Source organism: Bombina bombina, chromosome 12 (assembly GCF_027579735.1).
Source record: "Bombina bombina isolate aBomBom1 chromosome 12, aBomBom1.pri, whole genome shotgun sequence".
In the NCBI taxonomy this organism is placed as follows: Eukaryota; Metazoa; Chordata; class Amphibia; order Anura; family Bombinatoridae; genus Bombina; species Bombina bombina.
The window spans coordinates 119202399-119223457 of NC_069510.1; the positions used below are offsets into that span (position 1 = coordinate 119202399).

Here is a 21059-nt window from a genome sequence, read left to right on the forward strand (position 1 = left end):
ACCCCAGCCTAACAGACTGGCATCGGTCATGACAATGATCCACTCCGGTCTGCGGAAACTCATTCCCTGAGACAGGTGATCCTGAGACAACCACCAGAGAAGAGAGTCTCTGGTTTTCTGGTCCATTTGTATTTGAGGAGACAAATCTGCATAATTCCCATTCCACTGTTTGAGCATGCACAGTTGCAGTGGTCTGAGATGAATTCGGGCAAAAGGGACTACGCCCATTGCAGCAACCATTAAACCGATTACCTCCATGCACTGAGCCACAGAAGGCCGAGGAATGGAATGAAGAACTCGGCAAGTATTCAACAGTTTTGACTTCTTGACCTCTGTCAGAAAAATTTTCATTTCTACCGAGTCTATTAGTGTTCCCAGGAAAGGAACCATTGTGAGCGGGGACAGAGAACTCTTTTCTACGTTCACTTTCCACCCGTGAGACCTTAAAAAGGCCAGGACAATGTCCGTATGAGCCTTGGCTCTGTGAAAAGACGATGCCTGTAATAAGATGTCGTCTAGGTAAGGTGCTACTGCAATGCCCCGCGGTCTTAGTACCGCCAGAAGGGACCCTAACACCTTTGTGAAAATTCTGGGAGCGGTGGCCAACCTGAAAGGAAGGGCCACGAACTGGTAATGTTTGTCCAGAAAGGCGAACCTTAGGAACTGATGGTGATCTTTGTGGATAGGAATATGTAGGTACGCATCCTTTAGATCCACGGTAGTAATATATTGACCTTCCTGGATCATCGGCAAGATTGTCCGAATGGTTTCCATCTTGAAAGACGGAACTCTGAGGAATTTGTTTAGAATTTTTAGATCCAGGATTGGCCTGAAAGTTCCTTCCTTTTTGGGAACTACAAACAGGTTTGAGTAAAAGCCCAGTCCTTGTTCTGCAATTGAAACTGGGTGAATCACTCTTCTACACAGCGTAAGAACGCCTGTTTCTTTGTTTGGTCTGAAGACAAACGAGAAATGTGGAACCTTCCCCTTGGGGGAGAATCCTTGAATTCTAGAAGATACCCCTGAGCAACTATTTCTAAAGCCCAGGGATCTGGAACATCTCTTGCCCAAGCCTGAGCAAAGAGAGAAAGTCTGCCCCCTACTAGATCCGGCCCCGGATCGGGGGCTACCCCTTCATGCTGTCTTGGTAGCAGGAGCAGGCTTCTTGGCCTGTTTACCCTTATTCCAGCTCTGCAAGGGTTTCCAGGTTGCTTTGGGCTGTGAAGCGTTATCTTGCTTTGCGGCAGCAGAGGTTGCAGCAGGTCCGCTCCTGAAGTTGCAAAAGGAGCGAAAATTGGCCTTGTTTTTGGCCTTAAACGGCCTATCTTGTGGAAGGGCATGGCCCTTTCCCCTAGTGATATCCGAAATAATTTCTTTCAGCTCTGGGCCGAATAGGGTCTTCCCCTTGAAAGGAATATTTAACAGTTTAGTTTTGGACGACACATCCGCCGACCACGATTTGAGCCAAAGCGCTCTTCGCGCCATGATGGCAAAACCTGAGTTTTTCGCCGCTAACTTAGCTAGTTGGAAAGCGGCATCAGTGATAAAAGAATTAGCCAGCTTTAAAGCATGAATTCTATCCATTACTTCGTCGTATGAAGTCTCCCTCTGGAGCGACTCCTCCAGAGCCTCAAACCAAAATGCCGCTGCAGTAGTTACCGGAATAATGCAGGCAATTGGTCGAAGCAGAAAACCTTGCTGAACAAAAATTTTCTTCAGCAATCCTTCCAACTTTTTATCCATAGGATCTTTGAAAGCACAACTGTCCTCTATTGGTATAGTTGTACGCTTAGCAAGTGTTGAAACAGCTCCCTCTACCTTAGGGACCGTCTGCCACGCGTCCCGCCTGGGGTCGTTTATGGGGAACATTTTCTTAAAGATAGGGGGGGGGGAACAAAGGGTACACCTGGTCTCTCCCACTCCCTAGTCACAATATCCGCCACCCTCTTTGGGATCGGAAATGCCTCAGTGTATACAGGGACCTCTAAAAACCTGTCCATTTTACACAATTTTTCTGGGACCACCATGGGGTCACAATCATCCAGCGTAGCTAAAACCTCCTTAAGCAGGATGCGGAGGTGTTCCAGCTTAAATTTAAACGCTAAGGAGAATCTGACTCTGCCCGCTGTGAAACTTTTCCTGTGTCAGAAATTTCTCCTTCAGACAGACCGTCCCTCACTGCTAATTCTGAGTGTTGTGAGGGTACTACAGATAACTCATCCAAAGCTTCTGATTGCTCATGCTCTGTATTTAAAACTGAGCTATCGTGCTTTTTTGGAAAAATGGGCAGTTTGGATAAAAATGCTGCAAGAGAATTATCCATTACTGCTGCTAATTGTTGTAAGGTAATAGGGGCCAATGCGCTAGAGGTACTAGGCATCGCTTGCGCGGGCGTAACTGGTGTCGACACATGGGGAGAGGAAGAAGGACTATCCTCATTACCCTCCGTTAAAGAATCATCTTGGGCTACATTTTTAAGTGTCACTGCATGGTCTTTAAAATGCTTAGATGTTTTAGCACACTTTAAACACAAATGCAATGGGGGTACCGCCATGGCTTTTAAACATAAAGAACAAGGTCTATCTGAAGACTCAGACATGTTTGACAGAGTTAGATAGTACTACAATACAGTAAAATTCACTTTTTGAAAAAACTTTACTGTGCCTTTAAATAATAAAAAGCACCCACTTTTTTACCAAATCATCAAAAAAACATCCGATCGTTATGAAATTTTTACCACATGATCCCAATGCTTTGAAATGATTGCACACAAATTTTCAAGTTAATTAACCCCTTATTGCCCAAACCGGAGCCAATTGAAGTAAACTACCGGTTTAACACACTACAGCACGGTGCCACAGTCTTTGCTGTGGCCCTACCTTCCTTTTGGGTTATTTGTAGAAGAATATAAGCCTCCCTGAAGTCCTCCTGCACTCTCAGGACTCTACACGTGAAGCTGCATGAAGATGCCTTGCAAAACAACTGCGCAACTGAGTCGCGAAAATGAGGCCCCCTCCCTCTACATTCCGGAGTTATGGGGCCTTCCTGAATCAGAATAGATGTCTTACAATATGCCAGGCGTAATAAAACCCCCAAAAGTGTTCTCAACGTCTAAAACACTTGAACAAATATAAGATTACCCTAATAAAGTAATCGATTTAGCCCATCACAGTGTCTACCAGTATTTTAGCCCTTAACTGAAGCCATCCTTCTATACTGCGTCTCAGAAAATGGCTTACCTTCCCACATGGGGATTTCTATCAGCCTTCTAGCATTACCAGGTCTTGTTAGAAAAAGTGACTGAGCATACCTTAAGCAGTTAAGCCTGCAAACTGTTCCCCCCAACTGAAGTTCTCCGGTACTCCTCAGTCCTGTGTGGGAACAGCAGTGGATTTTAGTTACAACATGCTAAAATATTTTTCCTCTCAGCAGAAATCTTCATCACTTTCTGCCTCAGAGTAAATAGTACAAACCGGCACTATTTTAAAATAAACTCTTGATTGAAGAAATAAAAACTACAAATTTAACACCACATACTCTTTACCCTCCCGTGGAGATGCTACTTGTTAGAGCGGCAAAGATAATGACTGGGGGGGCGGAGCCTGAGGGGAGCTATATGGACAGCTTTGCTGTGTGCTCTCTTTGCCACTTCCTGTAGGGATTGAGAATATCCCACAAGTAAGGATGAAACCGTGGACTGGATACACCAAGTAAGAGAAAAGTATATTAACATAACAGTGTTGATTTATGCAAAACTGGGGAATGGGTAATAAAGGAATTATCTATCTTTTTAAACCATAACATTTCTGGAGAAGACTGTCCCTTTAATATCTGGATCAATAACACAGTGTGCTCCAGCTGTACCATTTTATTTTGTAGATATTATTGGATATTTTGATGTAAACACATTTACCACAACACATCACATCTCAAGAGGCTAACAGTATAGTAACAATATTAATTATCTTCCACTGTATTAAAACTAAATTTGGAAAGGGGCCACGTTCCATTATCACTATGAAAAAGTGGCATTTACATATGATGTTTTTAGTTTTTGCTTAAAAATGTAAAATAGAAGCAGTTACAATTTAAATAAACTAATATGGTAGTGTCACTTGTGTATTTCCTACTAATGTACCAATGATCATTTACAGGAAATAGCTATCAGTCAGTAAATACTGGGATTAAGTGGCTATCAGTCAGTAAGTACTGGCAGGAAGTAGGTATCAGTCAGTAAGTACTGGCAGGAAGTAGCTATCAGATAAAAAGTACTGGCAGGAAACAGCTATCAGTAAGTAATGGAAGGAAGTAGCTATCAGAAAATAAGTACTGGCAGGAAGAAGCTATCAGTCAGTAAGTACCGGCAGGAAGTAGCTATCAGTCAATAAGTACTGTCAGGAAGTAGCTCATAGTCAGTAAGTACTGGCAGGAAGAAGCTATCAGTCAGCAAGTACTGGCAGGAAGTAGCTATCAGTCAGTAAGTACTGGCCAGAAGTAGCTATCAGACAGTAAGTACTAGCAGGAAGAAGCTATCAGTCAGTAAGTGCTGGCAGGAAGTAGCTATCAGACAGTAAGTACTGGCAGAAAGAAGCTATCAGTCAATACGTGCTGGCAGGAAGTAGCTATCAGTCAGTAAATAATGGCAGGAAGAAGCTATCAGTCAGTAAGTACTGGCAAGAAGAAGCTAACAGTAAGTACTGGTAGGAAGTAGCTATCAGTCAGTAGGTACTGGCAGTATGTAGCTATCAATAAGTACTAGACAATAAGTACTGGAAGGAAGAAGCTATCAGTCAGTAAGTACTGGCAGGAAGTAGCTATCAGACAGTAAGTACTGGCTGGAAGAAGCTATCAGTTAGTAAGTACTGGAAGGAAGTAGCTATCAGTCAGTAAGCACTGACAGGAAGAAGCTATCAGACAATAAGTACTGGCAGGAAGAAGCTATCAGACAATAAGTACTGGCAGGAAGAAGCTATCAGTCAGTAAGTACTGGTAGGATGTAGCTATCAGACAATAAGTACTGGCAGGAAGAAGCTATCAGACAATAAGTACTGGCAGGAAGAAGCTATCGGACACTAAGTACTGGCAGGAAGAAGCTATCAGTCACTAAGTACTGGCAGGAAGTAACTATTAGTCACTAAGTACTGGCAGGAAGGAGCCAATGGGAATTACTAGAAAGCACAAAACTGATATTGCTGTTTAAGTTTTCATTTAAAACAATATTTACTTAATATTTTTTCACCCGTTTGAAGAGCTGCTTTTTCACACTAATGATGTCACTTCTTAAATGTCCCTTGGTGCTGTGTAACTTGAGAGTTCTTGCCTTCCCTCTAAATATTTTACATCAACAGATTTTACTCATTTTACATGTAACTAATCTGTAATGAGTCTAACATATATATCCAGAAAAAAAACATCATCTGCTTTATTTTTAGTCTTCCAAATCCAATCCAAATTCTGCATATAAATCTTTAGTGGTCACGTGTCTGATAACAGCTGTGAAAAGAAAAAAAAAAAAAGAATAAACACAGATTTTGACAGTAGATAAAAACCATAAAATCAGGAATTAATTAGCACATAGGATAGTCGTATGCTTATCCCAGGCATTAATTAGTACGTAAAATTGCCTTATGTTTATCCAAACATTAGTTAGTATGTAGGATAGCCTTATGCTTATAGCAAGTCATTAATTAGTACATAGCATAGTCTTATGCTTATCCCAGACATTATTTGGTACATAGGATAGCCTTATGTTTATTCCAGGCAGTAATTAGTACGTAGGATAGCCTTATGCTTATCCCAGACATTAGTTAGTACATAGGATAGCCTTATGCTTATCCCAGGCATTAATTAGTATGTAGGATAGCCTTATGCTTATCCCAGGCAGTAATTAGTACGTAGGATAGCCTTATGCTTATCCCAGACATTAGTTAGTACATAGGATAGCCTTATGCTTATCCCAGGCATTAATTAGTATGTAGGATAGCCTTATGTTTATCTCAGGCAGTAATTAATATGTAGGTCAGCCTTATGCTTATCCCAGGCATTAATTAGTACGTAGGATAGCCTTATGCCTTTCCCAGGCATTAGTTAGTACGTAGGATAGCCTTATGCTTATCCCAGTGATTAATTAGTACGCAGGATAGCCTTATGCTTATCTAAGGCATAAATTAGTATGTAGGATAGACTTATGCTTATCCCAGGCATTAATTAGTACGTAGGATAGCCTTATGCTTATCCCAGACATTAATTAGTACATAGGATAGCCTTATGCTTATTCCAGGCATTAATTAGTACATAGGATAGCCTTATGCTTATTCCAGGCATTAATTAGTACGTAGGATAGCCTTATGCTTATCTCAGGCATTAATTGGTATGTAGGATAGCCTTACATTTATCTCAGGCTTTAATTAGTACGTACAATTGCCTTGTTTATCCCAGCATTAATCAGTACGTAGGATACACAAATTATATAAATCGGCGCTACTATACCTTTAAATTAAAAATTAAATTAAAAATAAAAGTTGTTAAAAGATTGCCTAACAACGTTTGGAAACTAACAGGATATGGACTGAAATATAAGCTAAATCTAAGTATCTCTCTAGAAGCGAACACAAGAAACTTGTGCAGTGTAAGCAAACACAAAACCTCAAAACGACAACAATAAAGAAATATAAAGTAATGTTACCCCATAAAATAAAAAGTCCTTGTGGAGTCCAAATCGAAACAGTGAAACACAGTCCAGCAGGGGTTAAGAGTTTGTTGAAAACTGGTGCTGCCTTCTTTAAGCGGTATTTCCAGGTCACCGCAACAGATGAAAGGCTAGGCCAAAGACATATAAGAAAGGCGCACAGCAGGTTAACAATTTATTCCAAGTATTCAAACAATGTGACACATAAGAACTTACATTTAAAAAAATTATATCCAGTTCAAACAGCTGAAAACACTGTAATCCCTCACGGGCTATGTTCCAACCCCTCTAGTCAGTCAGTGGAAAGTTGTTACAAGACCGCACACAAGTTCGGCGTCTGACGTCATTGATGATGAGGAGACTGGAGCGTCCTCCAGCTTGCAGCAGCCCCACAGTCCGATCAGGAAAACCGCCTCCAACTGTCTTCTCACAAGCAACCCTACGCGTTTCGTCTGGAACCCGGCCAGACTTTCTCAAGGGGAATTTCCAGATCAAGTGAGCACCTGATTGCTGCCATAGTATGTGTGGGAAATTTATACAAACAGCGCTCCCTAATAGTTAACCCTTAGGGAACCAACCTAAATACAGAACTAATCTAAATACAAAGCTGCATACAAACATACCGCATAAGATATATGATAAAAACAGTTTATACAAAAATCATTCATACCACATAATGCCTAATAAATTCAGACCTTATTTAACATACATATAAATTCAAAAAATCCAATGGCAATTAATGCAATCTTATCAATAAATACCTACATCTTAAAAACATATATATATTTCAAATAAAAACCTAGTATTGATCCATAAATAAAAATAATAAAATATTGTTAAAACTAGACAATTACATATATGCTGCTAGATCTAAATCTACATTTAACCCATTTGGTTGTAAACTTCCTATCTTAAAGATCCAATATGTTTCTTGTTGTCTGAGAGCTAATAATCTATTATGTACATTAGGGGATACCCAATCTATCACCTTGACTCTTAAAGAAAGTGGATTGCAGTTATGTACCTCTTTGAAGTTATTGGGAACACTATGTTTGATGGATTTTTATTTGGCCATTTTAATATTGTAAAGGTGTTCATAAACTCTTGTTTTGATTTTCCTCTTGGTATGTCCTACATAAAATAGGCCACACCCACAAGTAAGTAAACTACAAATGTAGAATCACAAGTGGCTTTGCATTTGATATCAAATTCAATAGTACCATTATAATTATAAAATTTTGGATGCTTATCCACGTGTTCACACATATTACACCTTGCTTTATTGCAGGCGTATGTTCCTTTAAACATAGTCAACCAGTTTGATGCCACACTTAAATTTGTGTCATTTCTTAATTTGCTAGGTGCTAGCATATTTTTTAAGTTTTTTCCTCTTTTAAATGTAACCAGGGGACTCTCTGTTAATTGGGACCCTAATATGGGGTCAGTTTTAAGAATATTCCAATGTGTTTTTAAGATCTTTTTAATAGTGGCTGCACCCTCATTGTAAGTCGTAATAAAATGGGGGGTAAAACTTCTATTTTTAGACTTATTTTGAGGGTCTACCTTAACATTAGTTAGGATACTCTCCCTATTTGCCTTACACGCTTTATCCTTTGCTCTATCTAATAGATCCTTCTTGTACCCTTTTTCCATAAATGTAATATCCAAAACAGCTGATTCTTCATGGAATTTTGACATATGAGTACAATTACGTCTCATACAAAGATATTGACCGTATGGTACATTCTCTATCCAACTACACTTGTGCCCACTGGATGCCTCTATATAGCTGTTCCTTTCAGTGGTTTTTCTATCATTCGTAACTGCCACCTTGTTATCATGATCTACATAAAGAGTTAAATCCAAAAATTCTATTTTCGTTTTTGAATAACTATGTGTAAACTTCAAATTATAATCATTATTATTATTAATATAGTTCATGAATGAGTTAATACTCTCTTCATTGCCTCTCCACAGAATGATTACATCATCGATGTACAGATGGAATCTTATAATATTTTCATGGAAGGGGTTGTTAAACCAAATATACTTCATCTCAAAATCATTAACATACAAGTTTGCATAAGATGGGGCGAAGGTAGTCCCCATCGCCGTTCCTTTGATTTGCTTGTAGAATCTTTTTTCAAACCAAAAATAGTTGTGCTCAAGTATGAACAATATAGATTCTACAATAAAATCATCATGAACAATCGGAATGTTCCATCTCAGCAGTTCACTTCTAACCGCCTCGCTACCTCTATTGTGGGGGATACACATATATAAAGACATTACTTCACAGGTGATCCACCAAAATTCAGGATCCCATTGGGTACCTTCAAAGTTAGTGATCACCTGTGTACTATCCCTGAGGTAGGCCCTAGTTCTCTTGACAACTGGTTGCAGGTAGAAATCAACATATTGTGACAAATGATCACACAAAGAATCAATGCCAGAGACATGGGCCTACCTGGGGGAACTAGAGGGTCCTTATGGACTTTAGGTAAGTGATAGAAAACCGAAAATTTCGGATTATTTTCAAATAAAAAATGAAATTCATCATTTGATATTATAAGTTTATCTTTAGCTTTTAGTAGCAAACATTTAAGGTCTCTTACAAACCCAATCGTGGGATCGGTATCCAATATAAGATAAGTTGAGGAATCATAGGCATTATGTGGTATGAATGAATTTTGTATAAACTGTTTATATTATATATCTTATGCAGTATATTTGTATGCAGCTTTGTATTTAGATTAGTTCTGTATTTAGGTTGGTTCCCTAAGGGTTAACTATTAGGGAGCGCTGTTTGTATAAATTTCCCACACATACTATGGCAGCAATCAGCTGCTCACTTGATCTGGAAATTCCCCTTGAGAAAGTCTGGCCGGGTTCCAGACGAAACGCGTAGGGTTGCTTGTGAGAAGACAGTTGGAGGCGGCTTTCCCGATCGGACTGTGGGGCTGCTGCAAGCTGGAGGACGCTCCAGTCTCCTCATCATCAGTGACGTCAGACGCCGAACTTGTGTGCGGTCTTGTAACAACTTTCCATTGACTGACTAGAGGGGTTGGAACATAGCCCGTGAGGGATTACAGTGTTTTCAGCTGTTTGAACTGGATATCATTTTTTTAAATGTAAGTTCTTATGTGTCACATTGTTTGAATACTTGGAATAAATTGTTAACCTGCTGTGCGCCTTTCTTATATGTCTTTGACCTAGTACGTAGGATAGCCTTGTGCTTATCCCAGGTATTAATTAGTATGTAGAATACTCTTATGTTCATTCCAGCATTAATTAGTACATAGGCTAGCCTTATACATATCTGAGGCATTAATTAGTACATAGTATAGTCTTATGCTTATCCCAGGCAGTAAGTAGGATAGCCTTATGCTTATCTAAGGCATAAATTAGTAAGTAGGATAGCCTTATGCTTATCTGAGGCATTAATTAGTACGTAGGATAGCCTTTTGCTTATCCCAGGCATTAATTAGTATGTAGGATATCCATATGTTTATCTCAGGCGTTAATTAGTACATAGGTTAGCCTTATGCTTATCCCAGGCATTAATTAGTACGTAGGATAGCCACATGCTTATCTCAGGCATTAATTAGTACGTAGGATAGCCTTATGTTTATCTCAGGCATTAATTAGTACGTACATTTGTCTTATGTTTATCTCAGCATTAATTAGTACGTAGGATAGCCTTATGCTTATCCCTGGCATTAATTAGTACATAGGATAGTCTAATGTTTATCCCAGCATTAATTAGTACATGGGCTAGCCTTTTACTTATCTGAAGCATTAATTAGTATGTAGGCTAGCCTTATGCTTATCCCAGGCAGTAATTAGTACGTAGGATAGCCTTATGCTTATCTCAGGCAGTAATTAGTATGTAGGATAGTCTTATGCTTATCCCAGGCATTAATTAGTATGTAGGATAGTCTTATGTTTATCCCAGCATTAATTAGTACATAGGAGCCTTTTACTTATCTGAGGCATTAATTAGTACATAAAATAGCCTTATGCTTATGCCAGACAGTAATTAGTACGTAGGATAGACTTATGCTTATCTCAGGCAGTATTTAGTATGTAGGATAGCCTTATGATTATCCCAGGCAGTAATTAGTACGTAGGGTAACCTTATGCTTATCCCAGGTAGTAATTCGTATGTAGGATAGACTTATGCTGATCCCAGGCATTAATTAGTACGTAGGAAAGCCTTATGCTTATCTCAGGCATTAATTAGTACATAGGATAGCTTTATGTTCATCTCAGACATAGATTAGTATGTACAATTGCCTTATGTTTATCCCAGCATTAATTAGTACGTAGGATAGCCTTATGCTTATCCCAGGCATTAATTAGTATGTAGAATATTCTTTTGTTTATCCCAGCATTAATTAGTATGTAGGCTAGCCTTATACTTATCTGAGGCATTAATTAGTATGTAGGATAGCCTTATGCTTATCCCAGGCAGTAATTAGTATGTAGGATAGTCTAATGTTTATCCCAGCATTAATTAGTACAAAGGCTAGCCTTATGCTTATGCCAGGCAGTAATTAGTATGTAGGATAGCCTTATTCTTATCCCAGGCAGTAATTAGTATGTAGGGTAACCTTATGCTTATCCCAGCCTGATGCTTATCCCAGACATTAATTAGCACATAAGATGGCCTTATGCTTTTCCCAGGTATTAATTAGTACGTAGGATAGCTTTATGTTTATCTCAGACATTAATTAGTATGTACAATTGCCTTATGTTTATCCCAGCATTAATTAGTACGTAGGATAGCCTTTTGCTTATCCCAGGTAGTAATTAGTATGAAGGATAGACTTATGCTGATCCCAGGCATTAATTAGTACGTAGGATAGCCTTATGCTTATCTCAGGCATTAATTAGTACGTAGGTACATGGGATAGCTTTATGTTTATCTCAGACATTAATTAGTATGTACAATTGCCTTATGTTTATCCCAGCATTAATTAGTACGTAGGATAGCCTTTTGCTTATCCCAGGTAGTAATTAGTATGAAGGATAGACTTATGCTGATCCCAGGCATTAATTAGTACGTAGGATAGCCTTGTGCTTATCTCAGGCATTAATTAGTACGTAGGTACATGGGATAGCTTTATGTTTATCTCAGACATTAATTAGTATGTACAATTGCCTTATGTTTATCCCAGCATTAAAAAGTACATAGGATAGCCTTATGCTTATCCCAGGCATTAATTAGTATGTAGAATATTCTTTTGTTTATCCCAGCATTAATTAGTACCTAGGCTAGCCTTATACTTACCTGAGGCATTAATTAGTATGTAGGATAGCCTTATGCTTATCCCAGACAGTAATTAGTACGTAGGATAGCCTTATGCTTATCTCAGGCAGTAATTAGTAGGTAGGATAGCGTTATGCTTATCTAAGGCAGTATTTAGTACGTAGGATAGCCTTATGCTTATCCCAGGCAGTAATTAGTACGTAGGGTAACCTTATGCTTATCCCAGGTAGTAATTAGTATGTAGGATAGACTTATGCTTATTCCAGGCATTAATTAGTACGTAAGATAGCCTCATGCTTATCTCAGCCTGTTGCTTATCCAAGACATTAATTAGCACATAGGATAGCCTTATGCTTTTCCCAGGTATTAATTAGTACGTAGGATAGCCTTATGCTTATCTCAGGCATTAATTAGGACATAGGATAGTCTTATGCTTATCCCATGCATTAGTTTGTAGAATAGCCTTATGTTTATCCCAGGGATTAATGAGTATGTAGGATAGCCTTATGCTTATCCTTGGTATTAGTTAGTACATAGGATAGCTTTATGCTTATCCCAGGCATTAATTTGTATGTAAGATAGCCTTATACTTATCCCAAGTATTATTTAGTATGTAGGATAGCCTTATGTATATCCCAGGTATTATTTAGTATGTAGGATAGCCTTATGCTTATCCCAGACATTAATTAGTACATAAGATAGCCTTATGCTTATCCCAGGCAGTAATTAGTATGTAGGATAGTCTTATGCTTATCCCAGGCAGTAATTAGTACGTAGGATAGCCTTATGCTTATCCCAGACATTAATTAGTACATAAGATAGCCTTATGCTTATCCCAGGCAGTAATTAGTATGTAGGATAGTCTTATGCTTATCCCAGGCAGTAATTAGTACGTAGGATAGCCTTATGCTTATCCCAGGCAGTAATTAGTATGTAGGATAGCCTTATGCTTATCTCAGGCAGTAATTAGTATGTAGGATAGCCTTATGCTTATCCCAAGCATTAATATGTAGGATAGTCTTATGCTTATTCTAAGCATTAATTAGTACGTAGCTGCGGGTATTTTTGAGCGCTTGGGGCGGTATTACTCTTTTTGCCTGTACTGCAAGGGCTTCCAAGCTTCTGCAGATAAATAGAGCCCTAAATCTCAACTGAATTTGTTAAATCTTGGATTAACAGTAATGATAAAATAATGTATGCTTACCTGATAAAGTAATTTTTTTCTTGGTGATGAGAGTCCATGAAAATCCTTACTGTTGGGAATTGATCACCTGGCCACCAGGAGGAGGCAAAGACACTCTACAGTAAAAGCTTAAATATCTCTCCTACTTCCTGTTCTTTCCCAGTATTTTATATAGCCAAGAACAGGAGGAAGAAGATAGAAAGATTGTAGGGCAAAAAAGGTGCAAACTAGAGCTGCAGGATTGTGGACTCTCACCACCAAGAAAGAAATTAATTTATCAGGTAAGAATAAATTATGTTTTATTTCTAATGGTGGCGAGAGTCCACAAAAATCCTTACTGTTGGGAACTAATACTCCAAAAAATAGAAGTCTCAACCATGAAGTTTCAGAAAACAGATGTTGCAGACTGAAAGAAACCTTTAGTAGTCTGAAGACAAATTGTAAAGCCCAGACGCGTGGTAGAATCAATCCGATGAAGATTTAGAACCTAGTTTCAAAATGGTCGAATTTGCAAAACCCCTAGAAACAAGATCAAAGTTCAGAGAGGAAAAAATTAAAAGGGCTGTCTGTGTAAGAAAAACTAAGAAGTAGAAAAAGACCCCTTAAAGTTCTGGCTGAAAACCGTGTTTCAGTGCTCTTGAATACGCTTCGGATAATCCGAACACCATACCATGTATCGCCCTTAGCCGAATCCTAAGAAAGATACATCAATAGGTAATCTTCCTAGAGACGGACCGACAAGTCTGAAATAAGACGTCCAAAACAGAGTTAAAGAAAACTAAATTTATGCTTACCTGATAAATTATTTTCTTTCAGGAATGATGGTCCACAGTCCTCCATAACATACAGGATATATTTCCTTCCACTAGGACTAGGTCAAGAACCTATATAAGAGCTTAAAATCCCTCCCACCTCTTATCTCTCTCTTAGTTTAATGTATAGCCGAGTAGAGAATAGGGAACATATAGGTAGGAAAGACAAAGCAGGGTCTGTAGAGGCGTCATTAGAACTGTCTCCCATTTCAATGGGTGGGGCCTGTGGACCATCATCATTCCGAAAGAAAATATTTTATCAGGTAAGAATACATTTTGTTTTCTTTTGTAAAAGGATGATGGTCCACAGTCCTCCAAAACATATAGGATTAATACTCAAGCCGATGGTCTATGTTAGAGAAAGGACGGGGAAATTTTTCTCTGACAGTTCTTAGTTCCCACGGTACCTTAGTAGCTTTCTGCCCCTTAAAAGTACCAGATTGGAAAGAAAAAAAACTAGAAGTTTGTCTGAAATCTTTAGTAGCTTGGAGATAGAACTTCAAAGCGTTGGCTACCTCAAGATTAAGTAAGAGCCGCTACTCAGAGTTAGCGGGATCTGAACAGAATGAAGGAACAACCATTTCTTGATTGGAATTATCCTTAGAAACTCTTAGGAGTAAAATCATATTTAGGACAAAGTTAAGCCTTCTCCTTGTGAATAATTAGAAATGGAGCATCACAAGACAAGATTAACAATGTAGAAACTCTCCTTGCTGAAGAGATTGCAAATAGTAAGAGTACTTTCCAAGGTAAAAATATATATCAATGGAATGCATGAGAAAATTAGATTCACATTCCAGGGTGGAGAAATAGGACAAGAGGCCTAATTCTAACGAACACCTGGACACAATTATGAACCTTAGGAAGTAAGCCAACTTCCTATGAAAAAGAACAGATAAAGCAGAAATTTGATCTTTTAGAAATTAGTGGATAAACCCTTGTCAAAGCCATCCTGAGAAAAACTGAAGGAGTCTAAGTAGGACTCCTAAAGGAACACCAAGAAAACCTTCTGGAAGAAGAGTATTCAAAAAATGCCTTCCAAATGCAGTGATAAATCCATTGTGTTACAGGCTTTTTGGCCTGCATTAAAGATTCAATAACCAAATCCAAGAAACCTCTATGTCTCAAAACTAGACGTTCAAGCTCCACGCCATTAAATGTAGAGATTAGAGATCCTAACTGTTTTTCCTGATGGATCCAAAAATATATAAACGTATACATAAGTTTATACAAAGTTTATTAAATCTGTAAATGACATATGCATCAGATGATGTATTCATGTACCTACTTAAGCATATGCACATATTTAGACTATCATGTAGCCTTACGGACTAGAGGAGCAGCACATATAGACCAACAGGTACACATTAGATACTTGTAAATCCATGTCCAGAATAAGCAGAGACTGTGTATACTTAGAAACTAAATACACAATGTGTATAGTTCATGAAAATATTCATGATTAATGCTAAGTGTCTGCATGAAAAACGGATGTCCATACATATAAATTATCCACACAGGGCTATATAAGGAGTGGAGCACAAATGAACTCTCCCGCTTGAGCGTTAATTGCGCTAGAAGTAAGATTTTTGTGCTCGTCGGGTTGTGCTTGTATTATGAGTTGAAAGTAAACTGTTTTCGCTTTTGCGGTAACACAAGATGCACAAAAACCCAAAGTTCCCCTATAGAAGTCAATGGAGAAAAAAAAGTGGATATCCTCATTTGCACTAACCCTACATAAAAATATAAATAATTCAAATTCCAATGTTCTGCACATAAAAGAATATGTTCTATTTATTCATAAATACATATTTCTAAATATATCTGATGGTATTTTAATACATTGTTTATCTATACCTATTATATATAGATGATTATATATAGGTATAAATATATACAGATATATATAGGAATATCTATTTACAAATACATAGAACATATTTCCCTATGTACAGAACATTGGACTGTAAAATATTTACAGTAAATACATAGTTAAAACCATTATTAAATATGTATATTGCATAAATATATTTTTACATGTGTTCATCTATTTAGCGGCAAAAGGCTCCAACGCACTTATATATATGTCTGTATGTGAGTACATATGTATTTATGTGTTTATATGTGTATATATGCCTGCAAATACATATATACACATATAAATATATCTGTACACATATATAGACATTTATATATACATACAGTTATTTAGACATGTACAGTATATGTATGTATCTCAATGTTAAAGCCCTTTGCCTTCCTTTTTTTCCTAACACCTGAGATTTCCTATCTTTAAGCCTTTATAACTTTTGTGTGCAATATTATTATTGACTGATTTTTATCAGATAGTGTCATTATGAGTGTAAGTGTACATTGTAATGTATTTTTGATGTGTTTTATGCAACTTTTATGTTTTGCGAAACAGTTAACCACAGCTCTGAAGTCACGGTAATCATTCTAGAATAAATCATGATCATATTTACTTTAAACTCGTAATACGAGTGGTAAGCCCGATGAGCGCAAACCCTCGCTATATACCCCTTATCGCTCAAGTGCAAATATTTGCACTCCACTCATAATCTAGCCCTAAACAGGTATAAAAGAGATACCAATAGATCTTATCTCTAAAGGATCTCCACCGTTGTATTAACATGCAGAAAAATCCTGCAAACTGCAATTGGAAATAAACGTGCAGTGTACAATGTATGAAAGGTATATATCTAGAGGGGTATATACTATAGTGTACACTAATAGCATAGGACATGTAATGTCTTGCATCCACAGAAACAGGAGTTCTGCCTATGTAAAAAACACAATTTATATCTTACCTGATGAATTCCTTTTCCTGATTAATTCCTTTTTTATTCATGCTAATAAGCTTCCACAATCCATTACTCCTAGGAATTACCTTTCCTGCCACTAGGAGGAGGCAAAGATTCCCAAACCTCAGAGCTCTATATAAACCCTCCCACCTCTATGGTAATCAGTCTGCCGTAAAGCCAAGCTGACAGAGGTGAGAATAAAATAAAGCAAAATAATAAGAAAAAAATACAAAAAAATCAGGGTGGGGTCTCGTGGACTCATAGGAATTTATCAGGTAAGATATAAATTATGTTTTCTTTCATATAGGTGATAAGAGTCCATGATCCATTACTACTGGGAACTAATACCCAAGCTGTGGCAAAGTCAGACAAAAAACAACTGCCTTAAGCACCTTCCTACCAAAAGCAGCTTCAGAGGAAGCTAAAACATTAAAATGGTAGAATTTTGTAAATGTATGCAAGGGTGACCAAGTAGCTGCCTTGCAAATTTGTTCCACAGAAGCTTCATTCTTGAATGCCCAGTAAATGGCTACAGAGTGAGTAGAATGAGCCGTGATATGCTTAGGAGGAGTTTGACCTGCTTCTATATAAGCCATGCAAGCCAGAGGGACATAAGACTCCTTCTGACCCTTGCACTTACCTGAAAAATAATCAGGAGTTTGTCTGAAATCCATAGTATCCTCAAGATAAGATTTAAAAGTCCTAACAACATCCAAGTTATGAAGAAGTCTCTCAGAAGACATTTTTGGATTAGGACAAATGGAAGGAGTCACAATTTATTACTGATAATATCAGAAGAAACAACTTTAAGCAGAATATCAAAGGAAGTCCTCAAAACAGCTTTATCTTTAAGAAAGACAAGATAAGGAGGATCAGAAGAAAGCACAGACAACTTTTCTAGCAGATGAAATAGCCAACAAAAACAAAGCTTTCCAGGAAAACATAATTTATGCTTACCTGATAAATTTATTTCTCTTGTAGTGTATACAGTCCACGGATCATCCATTACTTATGGGACATTCTCCTTCCCAACAGGAAGTTGCAAGAGGATCACCCACAGCAGAGCTGCTATATAGCTCCTCCCCTAACTGTCATATCCAGTCATTCGACCGAAAACAAACAGAGAAAGGAGAAACCATAGGGTGCAGTGGTGACTGTAGTTTAATTAAAATTTAGACCTGCCTTAAAAGGACAGGGCGGGCCGTGGACTGGATACACTACAAGAGAAATACATTTATCAGGTAAGCATAAATTATGTTTTCTCTTGTTAAGTGTATCTAGTCCACGGATCATCCATTACTTATGGGATACCAATACCAAAGCTAAAGTACACGGATGATGGGAGGGACAAGGCAGGATTAAGTGGAAGGAACCACTGCCTGAAGAACCTTTCTCCCAAAAAAAGCCTCCGAAGAAGCAAAAGTATCAAATTTGGAAAATTTGGAAAAAGTGTGAAGCGAAGACCAAGTCGCGGCCTTGCAAATCTGTTCAACAGAGGCCTCATTTTTAAAGGCCCAGGTGGAAGCCACAGCTCTAGTGGAATGAGCTGTAATCCTTTCAGGGGGCTGCTGTCCAGCAGTCTCATAGGCTAGGCGTATTATGCTCCGAAGCCAAAAGGAAAGAGAGGTTGCCAAAGCTTTTTGACCTCTCCTCTGTCCAGAGTAAACGACAAACAGGGTAGATGTTTGACGAAAATCTTTAGTAGCTTGTAAGTAAAACTTCAAGGAACGGACTACGTCCAGATTATGTAAAAGACGTTCCTTCTTTGAAGAAGGATTAGGACACAATGATGGAACAACAATCTCTTGATTGATATTCTTGTTAGAAACCACCTTAGGTAAAAACCCAGGTTTGGTACGCAGGACTACCTTATCTGCATGAAAAATCAGATAAGGAGAATCACATTGTAAGGCAGATAGCTCAGAGACTCTCTGAGCCGAGGAAATAGCCATCAAAAACAGAACTTTCCAAGATAAAAGTTTAATATCAATGGAATGAAGGGGTTCAAACTGAACTCCTTGAAGAACTTTAAGAACCAAGTTTAAGCTCCACGGGGGAGCAACAGGTTTAAACACAGGCTTAATTCTAACCAAAGCCTGGCAAAATGCCTGGACGTCTGGAACCTCTGCCAGACGCTTGTGCAAAAGAATAGACAGAGCAGAAATCTGTCCCTTTAAGGAACTAGCTGATAATCCTTTGTCCAAGCCCTCTTGGAGAAAAGACAATATTCTAGGAATCCTAACCTTACTCCATGAGTAATTCTTGGATTCACACCAATAAAGATATTTACTCCATATCTTGTGGTAGATTTTCCTGGTAACAGGCTTTCGTGCCTGTATTAAAGTATCAATGACTGACTCGGAGAAGCCACGCTTTGATAGAATCAAGCGTTCAATCTCCATGCAGTCAGTCTCAGAGAAATTAGATTTGGATGATTGAAAGGACCTTGTATCAGAAGATCCTGTCTTAGAGGCAGAGTCCATGGTGGAAAGGATGACATGTCCACTAGGTCTGCATACCAAGTCCTGCGTGGCCACGCAGGTGCTATCAGAATCACTGATGCTCTCTCCTGTTTGATTTTGGCAATCAGTCGAGGGAGCAGAGGAAACGGTGGAAACACATAAGCCAGGTTGAAGAACCAAGGCGCTGCTAGAGCATCTATCAGTTTCGCTTCTGGGTCCCTGGACCTGGATCCGTAACAAGGAAGCTTGGCGTTCTGGCGAGACGCCATGAGATCCAACTCTGGTTTGCCCCAACGATGAATCAACTGAGCAAACACCTCCGGATGGAGATCCCACTCCCCCCGGATGGAAAGTCTGACGACTTAGAAAATCCGCCTCCCAGTTCTCCACGCCTGGGATATGGATTGCTGACAGGTGGCAAGAGTGGTACTCTGCCCAGCGAATTATTTTTGAGACTTCTAACATCGCTAGGGAACTCCTGGTTCCCCCTTGATGGTTGATGTAAGCCACAGTCGTGATGTTGTCCGACTAAAATCTGATGAACCTCAGTGTTGCTAACTGAGGCCAAGCCAGAAGAGCATTGAATATCGCTCTTAACTCCAGAATATTTATTGGAAGGAGTTTCTCCTCCTGAGTCCACGATCCCTGTGCCTTCAGGGAATTCCAGACTGCACCCCAACCTAGAAGGCTGGCATCTGTTGTTACAATTGTCCAATCTGGCCTGCGAAAGGTCATACCCTTGGACAGGTGTACCCAAGACAACCACCAGAGAAGAGAATCTCTGGTCTCTTGATCCAGATTTAGCAGAGGGGACAAATCTGTGTAATCCCCATTCCACTGACTCAGCATGCATAATTGCAGCGGTCTGAGATGAAGGCGCGCAAATGGCACTATGTCCATTGCCGCTACCATTAAGCCGATTACCTCCATACACTGAGCTACCGAAGGGCGCGGAATGGAGTGAAGAACACGGCAAGCATTTAGAAGTTTTGATAACCTGGACTCCGTCAGGTAAATTTTCATTTCTGCAGAATCTATAAGAGTCCCTAAGAAGGAGACTCTTGTGAGTGGGGATAGAGAACTCTTTTCCTCGTTCACTTTCCACCCGTGCGACCTCAGAAATGCCAGAACTATCTCTGTATGAGACTTGGCAACTTGAAAGCTTGACGCCTGTATCAGGATGTCGTCTAGATACGGAGCCACCGCTATGCCTCGTGGTCTTAGAACCGCCAGAAGTGAGCCCAGAACCTTTGTAAAGATTCTCGGGCTGTAGCCAACCCGAAGGGAAGAGCTACAAATTGGTAATGCCTGTCTAGAAAGGCAAACCTTAGAAACCGATGATGATCTTTGTGAATCGGTATGTGAAGGTAGGCATCCTTTAAATCCACTGTGGTCATGTACTGACCTTCTTGGATCATGGGTAGGATGGTCCGAATAGTTTCCATTTTGAAAGATGGAACTCTGAGGAATTTGTTTAAGATCTTTAGATCCAAAATTGGTCTGAAGGTTCCCTCTTTTTTGGGAACCACAAACAGATTCGAATAAAAACCCTGTCCTTGTTCCGTCCGCGGAACTGGATGGATCACTCCCATAACTAGGAGGTCTTGCACACAGCGTAGGAATGCCTCTTTCTTTATCTGATTTGCAGATAGCCTTGAAAGATGAAATCTCCCTTGTGGAGGGGAAGCTTTGAAGTCCAGAAGATATCCCTGAGATATGATCTCCAACGGCCAGGGATCCCGAACATCTCTTGCCCACGCCTGGGCGAAGAGAGAAAGTCTGCCCCCTACTAGATCCGTCGCCGGATAGGGGGCCGTTCC

General features: G+C 39.1%; 1 protein-coding gene across 1 annotated transcript in view; it reads right to left on the bottom strand.

Moving 5' to 3' along the window:
* Nucleotides 1-3853: 3853 nt before the first annotated feature.
* Nucleotides 3854-21059, bottom strand: part of SWI5 (SWI5 homologous recombination repair protein) — a 91200-nt gene continuing 73994 nt past the window's right edge. The window contains exon 5 of the mRNA XM_053695369.1: nucleotides 3854-5493. Coding sequence (XP_053551344.1) covers nucleotides 5429-5493 — 65 coding nt within the window. The 3' untranslated portion in view covers nucleotides 3854-5428. The remainder of the gene's footprint in view (nucleotides 5494-21059) is intronic.